Here is a 9,261-nt window from a genome sequence, read left to right on the forward strand (position 1 = left end):
GCCAGTGGGCTCTGGCTTTCCAGGCTCATGACACTCCTGGGTCTGTCCCTACAGCAGACGCTGGTCGGAGCGAGTGTCCCTGTGGCTCTGGGTGGGTTTCTTCTTTCTCATCTTCCTGGGCAGGCACCCCATTGGTGCCCCCCGATGGACACTACTCTGTCCTCCCACTGGGTGGAAGGAGATGGTCCCTTCCTGGTTGCCCCACACAGATGACCCGAGGGAAGACCGTGTGTCCACCGGCGATGGCTGCCTCTGTGGTACGGGAGCCGCACCCTCGTGGTGTACAGCTGCGGCCCGACTTCATCTCTGAAGACAGCGCCCCTGGGCGTGTATGTGCACACACGTGCCCACGCGCTTGCTGCCTTCAGGTGAGGGACTTGTTGCTTTTCCATCTTATTTTCAGTCACAGAGAGCCAAAGAAGCTGGCAGGGGTGCATGCTCTCCAGGCCAGCGAGCTGGTGGTCACCTACTTTTTCTGCGGGGAGGAAATCCCGTACCGGAGGATGCTGAAGGCTCAGAGCCTGACCCTGGGCCACTTTAAAGAGCAGCTCAGCAAAAAGGGAAATTATAGGTAAGCGTCCCATGGCTTCTTTCTGCTCCGGACTTGGTTCGCTCAGAACCAAGAACCAGGGTCACTTCCTGGCCGGGCCAGACCTGGAGGTGCCGCTGGAGGGGCTGCGCGATGCTTCACTCTGTCTCACTGACGCTGTCCCCTCACCCCGCCCCGAGATGACACGGCAGCAGCGGCGGCAGGGAGGGCTCTGTGGGCACCTGGCTGGGCTTTTTTTTTTTTTGCCAGGTGGACGAGACTGAGGGTTAGGGTTAGGAGCAGGGGGTCGGCTGGCTTTGCCAGAAGGAGAGCTGGGCTGGGGCCGTCTCGTGGAGGCTCTGCCTGAAAGGGGCGAGGGGTGCAGGGGAAAGCTAGGGAGAGAATAGACAGACGGAGAGACTGCCTGATGGGGAGGCTGAAAGGCTGCCCTCCTGGCACGTCTGGGAGAGGCCGTCCTCACCGAAGGCTCAGGGACAGGCAGAGACCACTGCCTGCACTGTGGCAGTGTCCTCTTCCCTCAGCCTCCGTGTCCCAAGTCATGTGGGACAGGGTTGCCTGTAACAGAGGAAGGGCAGGACCTGTGGGTGGGCACGGGGGCGGGGGCGGGGGCAGGGGCAGGGCTGGCCACTCCTCCTGCTGGGCCTCCCTGCTGGGGCCTCGGGACGGGAACCCACCCTCCCTCCGGGCTTCCTCTCCCCTCTACACGGTCCAGATGCTCACCCTGGCCTGCCGGACCCTGGAGGGGATTCAAGAGCCGGGGGCTGGCCCTGGGCATCTCTCGGTCACTTTCCCCTCGACGTGGGGCAGGTGATGACCAGAGTCCCACCTGCCCCTTCTCGGCGGCCTTCGTCCCAAGGGAACCTGCGGGTTCCATCCCCCTGTGTCCCGGGTGCCGTGTGCAGGGCTGGGACAGTAGAGGTGGGAGGTTAGAGAGGAGACAGCCCAGGCCCGGAAGGTGTCCCCCTGCCGCCGCCCCGAGCAGGGATGGCGCGGAGAGCTGTAACACACGTCACCGCCTGCTGGGCGCACGCTGGCTCTGGAGCCCCGGCAGGCCCGCCCCCGGGGCCCGTGACCCCAGCCCTTGCAGAGCAGCCACTTCCACCGGGGCCGGTGGGCGGGGAGGGGCTGATTTGGGCAGCGGCCCAGAGTGACTCTGTTTGCAGGGCAGGGACGTGGCTCAGGGCCGGGACCCTGCAGGTGACCGACAGCGGGGCCTGGAGCTGGGTCGAGATCTTTCCCTTTTATACCCGGGCAGAGACAGTTCTGGAAATGAACCAGAGGACTGGGGAACGGGCCTGGCTTCCTCCTCTTCTTCTTTTTTTATCTTGAACAGACACAAGGTGAAACTAATTACACAAGTGTGCCCCTCCAGGGACTCATTTTGATCTCAGCTTTGGCTCGCCTGGACTTTGAGTGGAACCGCAGGTGACCTTCAGGGGAGCAGGGCCGAGGGGCTGAGCAGAGGCTGCAGGGACGGCTCCACACGCAGCCACCCGAGCGCCATCTGGCTCGGAGTTTTTTCTGAGGCACACTCAGCAAGCCTGGCTTTGAAGCCCCGGCCTCCCCCCTAACGCACACAGACTCGCACAAATGGGCGACTCGCAGATTCTCTGCTGGTTGGATCAGGCTGCGGCCCTTCCCAGCCGCCTTATGCGGCTCCACCCGCGCCCCGGGCCGGAGCTGGACCCTCTGCCCGCTGGGTCGGGGGGGCCCTGGGCGCCGTGCCGCGTCCTCCCGGCGGGGCGGCACTGCAACGCTCGCCTCGCACCCCTCACCGCCGCCCGCCGGCCGAAGCCCAGCGAGGACGGGGCGGGGAGCGGGGCCCTGGGCTGCGCTGAACGCTCTCAAAGTGGCAGAGCGTCAGAGCAGCCCCTGCAGACGGGCCAGGTGGCAGGAGGAAGCAGAGTTTGCCACACAAAGCAGGTCGCGGTGGAAGAGAAGCTGAGGGCAGCGCAGTGCCTTTGAGGCCTGGGGCGGGGGGAGGGCCGGGGAGGAGGTCGCAGTCAGGGCCAGGGTCACTCGCTGCGTGTCTCTGCTCAGAGGGGCCGGGAGAGCCCCCATGCTGGGCCCGAGGCCTGCCGGGGTGGCGTAGGCACTGGAGCCTCTCGCTTGGGAAGAACACCCCCGCTGCCCAGGGTCTCCTCTGCACGGCGCCCCTCCCCCAGCTCTCATCGGGCCCCCCGGGACTCTGCCCCCCCTCGCGCCAGAGCGTCCTCGCCGCTGGCCCCCTCGAGCTGGGCGGTCACCTCGATGCCTTAGCCCGGCCGGGAGCGCCAGAAACCCAGACCCTTGACTAAATGCAGCTGTTTCACTGGGTTTAGCCTTATCTCCTGTGAAAGTACTTGGCTGGCCTTCATTAAAGAGGAAAGAAATTTAGCTCTAACCAAGGGGAATTGAAAAAAAACTTTTTAAGGAGAAAAGACAAAAACAAAACCACTGTAACCCTGAGATGCAATTACTGTGTGTGTGTGTGTGTGTGTGTGTGTGTGTGTGTGTGTGTGTGTGAAGCTATTACCCTCCCCCCAAGGGACAGTGACCCTCCCTCCACGCGTGGCCTCTATTGGCTGAAGATGACAGCTTGCAGGGGCGAGTTTAAAGCGTCTGAGGGGTCTCCCTGGCCTGGGACTCGGAGGGATAGACCTTGGCTTCATGTCCCGGGAAGGGGCTCGGGTGGGCCTGGCCGAGCGGGTCAGCAGTTTTCAGACATGACTCTCCGGGGACAGGCTGGTCGTTTGCGTCCTTACAGCTAAACAGGCTTCAAGCAAGAAGCCGGGGTGGGACGGACGGAGCTTTTTTAATCAGCGGGCAGAATAGGGGCCTTTAGCGGTTGCCCTGGAGGAGGGGAGGGAAGGGGCGGGGGCAGAGGGGAGAGTAGCGGGGGCTCTCGGTGGCTGCAACCCCGGGAAGCGGTGGGCTGCCCGCCTCCTGCGGTGACCACAGGGGAAGCGGCCTGTCGCGGCCCCCCCAGCCCAAGCCGTGCCCGACAGCAGCCGGGAGGGCTGGCCCTTGGGCGCTGGAGGGCGGGGAGCCTGAGAGGTGCCAGCCTTCCGCAGACTGCTACCGGGTCGGGGGGGACCCACTCCTCCAGGCATGCTTGGCGCTCCCCCGCCCCTCCCCCCCCAAAAATAAAGTGGGGAGAAAGAAGCAGCCGTCCTCTGCAAAGGGTACCTCGCACCGTGTGTGTCGGGCGACAGTGCTGGGCCTCAGCGCTGTCGGCAGCTGGGGGTGCCCAGCCGCCGCCTCCGGGGTCCCTGCCTGGCTTTGCCCTCCAGCCGGCCGCACGCACGGGGCGGCCCCGGGCGGAGACTTCCCTGCCGCCGCGGGAGCCCCCAGCGCTGACAGACGCTCCTCTAGGACCGCGTAGAAAATGCAGCTTTACCAAGCCGCGTGTTGGGTTTTCCTTTTAAGGTATTACTTCAAAAAAGCGAGCAACGAGTTCGCGTGTGGAGCCGTGTTTGAGGAGGTCTGGGACGACGACGTGGTGCTGCCCACATACGAGGGCCGGATCCTGGGGAAGGTGGAGAGGATCGACTGAGCCTCGGCGTCTGGCTCGGGCCGCCGGCCTCGGACAGGACGGCTCTTGGCTCTTGGCTCTTGTAGACGCTGACGGGATTGGAGAGGCCGCCGTGCATAACCTATGCCTTCCTAGGGCTCCAAATCCATCAGCTAGGAGAAACTGTGTAGCTCACCTGGACAGGAATCCTTCCTGCTATTTATTGGACAGTCGACTCCCCCGCCCCCAGTTTGTGGATATGCTGCTTTCAACACGGAAGGGGGAGACAGGACGTTTTCGTGGTTCTGTTTCACTGAAAGAGGATTTAAGCTGTGCCGTGCGTTTCTCCAAGTGAACATAGACTTCTTAAAAAACGGTGTCCTACCGTTGACACACGCAGAAATTGGTGCATCTTTTTTCCCCGGCGCTGCTCTGTTTTGTCATAAAGGTCTTGAGGTTTGATTTGGGGGCCCTCCTGTCGGACAGGATGGTTCGTTGTGGAGGAGGGGGAGCCTCCCCGGGGCCCCAGGGTCACCCTGTGACTTCCTGGAGCTCCCCACCAGGGCCCGGCACCCGACGGCTGAGGCCTTCTGGAGCCAGGTGGTTCGACTTGTGCTTTTCTCGAGATGACAGCTCCTTAGGAGTCTTTTAAAATTAGTCTTTGGACCCCAGCCGTTCTGGAAACTACCCCCTCCCCTTGCGCCCCGCCCGGCAAAGAAGCGAACAGTTGTGGGAAGACCTAGCAGCACCTTTCCTCCAGACACCTTCATCGTGACGTTCGGGTTTTTACATTAACTTAATCTGTGCATTCTGTCTGCCATCGTTCCTTGTACCATATGTCTGTATATATTGTACGGAAAAGAGTATTAATCCACTATCTCTAGTGCTTGACCTTGAATCAGTACAGTACCTGTACCTGCACGGTGTCCACGCCGTGTGTCGCCCTATATTGAGGGCTCCAGCTTTCCCTTGTTTTTTGAAAGGGGTTTATGTATAAATATATTTTATGCCTTTTTATTACAAGTCTTGTACTCAATGACTTTTGCCATGGCATTTCGTTCTACTTATACTGTAAATTATGCATTATAAAGAGTTCATTTAAGGAAAATTACTTGGTACAATAATTATTGTAATTAAGAGATGTAGCCTTTATTAAAATTTTATATTTTTCAAAATATCGGCCTCGTCTTTGAATCCCCTGGGGTGGAAGTGGGTCAGCGGCACCCTTTTGTATGTGAACGGTCTTCGCTTGACTTTTCCCACTTTGCTCGAGCCCATTTCTATCTGACCTGGACCTCTTCTTACAACACTGGTGTTTCGAAAAGCGATTTCTTCAGAATCACCTGGTTGCTGACCGGCGTCGTGGAGCAGGTGTGGACAGCGTCTCCTCTGATGTCCTCCCCGACGTCTACCACCTGGATTCAGCCTCTTCCTCCCAGGCAGATGCCTGCCCCCTGGCCAGGTAGGTGCAGGGGATGAGGAGCTGCGATGGGGCCCTCCCAGGACCACTTGTGTTTTATTAGGTGTCTCGGTGCTACTCAGCCATCCTCCCGATGGCTGGGGTAGACCAGATGGTTCAGTGAGAAGAGTGCGCTGTTCACCGATGGTTTGCTTCGTGTGGCCATTGTTCACGAACAAACACACGTCCCGTCCCCGTGCTCAGAGCACTCAGCGCTGGGCTGCATTTCAGATCCCGGAGAGCAAAAGGCCGTGTAAAGGAGTCCTATGATGAGCCCTTTTTGAAATAAATGTCCAAAGAGGAAAAGGTGGGGGAGGGAGGGATAAATGAGGAGTTTGGGGTTAGCAGATACACACGACTCTATATAAGATAGATAAACAACAAGGACCTACTGCATGGCACAGGGGAGCTCTGCTCACTATCTTGTAATAACCTATAATGTGAAAGAATCTGAAAAAGGATACATGACAGTCACTTTGCTGTACATCTGAAATGCAACAATTGTAAATCAACTATACTTCAAAATAAAAAAAATTTTTGATCTTTAATTTTAAAAAGTCTACAAATAATAAATGCTGGAGATGGTGTGGAGAAAAGGGAACCCTCCTGCACTGTTGGTGGGAATGTAACTTGGCGCAACCACTATGGAGAACAGTGTGGAGGTTCCTCAGAAAACTTAAGAATAGAGTTGCCATATGATCCAGCAATGCCACTCCTGGGCATAGACCTGAACAAAACGATAATTCAAAAAGATACATGAAAAAAAAAAAAAAAGATACAAGCACCCCTATGTTCACAGCAGCACTGTTCACAATAGCCAAGACATGGAAACAGCCTAAATGTCCGTTGACAGATGAATGGATAAAGAAGATGTGGTATAGATCTATACGATGGAATACTACTCAGCCATGAAAAAGAATGAAATGATGCCACCCCTATGTTCACAGCAGCACTGTTCACAATAGCCAAGACATGGAAACAGCCTAAATGTCCGTTGACAGATGAATGGATAAAGAAGATGTGGTATAGATCTATACGATGGAATACTACTCAGCCATGAAAAAGAATGAAATAATGGCATTTGCAGCAACATGGATGGACCTAGAGATTGTCATACTAAGTGAAGTAACTCAGAAAGGCAAATACCATATGATATCACTTATACGTGGAATCTAAAATACGACACAATGAACTCACGGAAACAGACTCACAGACAGAGGACAGACTTGCGGTTGCCAAGGGGGAGGGGGTGGGGGAGGGATGGAGTGGGAGGTTTGGGGTGAGCAGGTGCAAACTATTATATACAGGATGGAGAAACAACAAGCTCCTACAGTAGAGCACAGGGAACTGTATTCAGTATCCTCTGATAAACCACAGTGGAAAAGACTATATTAAAAGAATGTATATGTGTGTATAACTGAATCACTTTGCTGTACAGCAGAAATGAACATTGAAAATCAACTACAGTAAAATTTAGGAAAAAGTGTCTGTGATGGCAGTCGGACTTGACTTCTCAGGAGCGGGGTCTGGGGCGGATCCGGTTGACTTTCTGTTTCTCTGTAAGCTGGCGCAGGGCCGACGAGGCCGAGGAAGGCAGGGGATGCGGGCGGGGCGGGGATGCGGGCGGGGCCGGCTTGCACTGCGCAGCCTCCGCGTGGCAGTGTGATGGGGCGGCTGCCAGGGGAGCTGGCGAGAGTCCGAGAGAGTCCGGGCTGCAGGCTTCGGTGATTCTGCAGGATTCTTGGTCCTCAGGAGGCAGGTGGCTGCACCCTTCCCCTCCTGCTGGAATGGGGTCTCATAGCGGGGTACCCCAGACCCACTCCCAGAATCGTAAGGCTCCTTCCAATCCGGAAGGATGGAGAGGCTCAAGCCGTTGTGCCTGGGGGGCGCGGGGGGTTAGGGCTTTTCGTCTTCAGGCCTTTGGGTTCATCCCATGAGAATAACGAGGTCTAACGCGGGCTTGGGGTTCGGACAAACCTGAACCCTAGTCCCGGTGCCACCACCTCCTGGGGGACCGTGGGCACCTTCCCGGCAGCATCTGTGGGACAGCAACCAGAGGAGGTGACCACCCGTGCTCGTACCTCTTCGCAGGGGGCCCGTATCTCTGCTTCTTGTTTGCACCGTCTGGGGCTCCTCACCTGGCGGGGATGGGCTTCTGGGGTCCCTGAACGCTTGACATTGTTTGCAGAATCACCTGTGCCTTCCTCTGACGAGAGGGTCTATGGCTTTACTAGAATATTCGAAAGAAAAAGCTAAAACGCAAGCCCTCCCTCCTCCAGGCCCTCGGGCCTCAGCGGGGAGCTGGTGAGACACAGTCGCCCCCGCTCCCAGATCCGCCCCCAGCCCCCTCCACGCCCCGGGGAGGCCTGGCTGCGATGCAGCCTCGCTGCTCCGGTCCTCTTCCACCTTCCCTCTCGAACCCCCAGCTGTAAATCGGGCTCACCAACCTCGTCTTCATTTCCTAGGCGCTCCGGCCTCATTTTCCTGATTAATTGCGGCCCAGCTCGTCAGAGGGGCGGCACAGACCACGGGGCCAAGTCCACTCTGGGCTGCGCTTGTTGGAGCTTTTACCGCTCCGTCCTCGCTCCCCGGGTGATCATTAGCTCCTCGAGTGGAAATTCCAGCCCTCCCCCTCTTCCTGCTGCAACATCTAGGCGCGGGCGGGCGTCCGGCTTCTCCTGCCCTGGCCCGGAACCCAGAAGAGGGGGGCAAGGCGCTGGCAGGCTGCTGGAGTCGGAAACCGAGACTTTTCAGCCGGAGCCTTGCTTTGGCCCCAGCGCATCTTTAAATTTTTCTTTATCAAGTCTGACCTTACACGGTACCTGGAAAATCTGTGCAGACCCTCACCTGGGGGGACGGTTCATGTGGAGATGTGGGGTTTGGGGAAAGGGATCCTGTCTTCTTCTCCCCCAACCTCAGGGACCGTAATCGTCTTGTCGAAAGGAAGGAAATTGGAAATCACCCCAAAGAAAGTAGTCCAGTGTATGTGAATAACCAAGTAAGACTGGGGTTTTTGCGGTTGTTGGTTTGTTTGGTTTCTTTCTTTTGTGAAAAGAAAAAAAAAAAGTTCCTCTTTTTTTACCTTTAATAAGTAATTTGGTTGTACAGAAACTGCCAAAATTACATAGAAGCTTCAAAAGAGTGGTTTACATCTTTCTTAGCAATTGTCTCACTTTATCAACCGGATTTTCTAAAAATCTGATATGAGAGTGAGCCTCTGCTGTATTTGTCCCAGGAAGTGGGTAGTAGTAGTGATATGGTTTACAACATACATACACACACACAGCACCACCACCAAAACCAAAACAAACAAAAAATGCGTTTAGGTCAATGCTGGCTGTTACCAGAATCATCCCAGCATAGAGCTTGGCACCTAGCGGGCCCTCAATATTTGAGGCAACGAAGGAAAAGGAGAAAATAAAAATTATCTATAGTAGGACTACCTAAGATTCAGATAACCACTATTACACTTTGCAGTATCCTTCCAGGTTAGAATACACACACACACACACACACACACACACACACACACACACGCATAGGACATTATAGTATATACAATTTTGTAGTCTGCATTTTTCGCTCAGTAACGTCTTTGGCATATGTCCATATCAATAAATATTTTTCTCTATTCTTCTACAACATGACATAAATGTATGGCTGAACTCTACCTTATTTAACTCATCACTTATGGTTGGACATTTATCTAGTTTCCAAATGATGCAATTAGAAGCCACGTTGTAATGAAATCTTCATGGT

General features: G+C 55.9%; 1 protein-coding gene across 1 annotated transcript; it reads left to right on the forward strand.

The window, feature by feature from the left end:
• The first annotated feature begins 15 nt into the window (after positions 1 to 15).
• Positions 16 to 5,154, forward strand: AXIN2 (axin 2). Its single transcript, XM_028499980.2, has 2 exons — positions 16 to 571; positions 3,959 to 5,154. The coding sequence occupies exons 1-2, from the start codon at positions 210 to 212 to the stop codon at positions 4,083 to 4,085; spliced, it is 489 nt and encodes a 162-aa protein (XP_028355781.1). The 5' UTR covers positions 16 to 209; the 3' UTR covers positions 4,086 to 5,154.
• Positions 5,155 to 9,261: the final 4,107 nt, after the last annotated feature.

The sequence above is a fragment of the Physeter macrocephalus genome, chromosome 14, assembly GCF_002837175.3.
Source record: "Physeter macrocephalus isolate SW-GA chromosome 14, ASM283717v5, whole genome shotgun sequence".
NCBI classification, from domain to species: Eukaryota; Metazoa; Chordata; class Mammalia; order Artiodactyla; family Physeteridae; genus Physeter; species Physeter macrocephalus.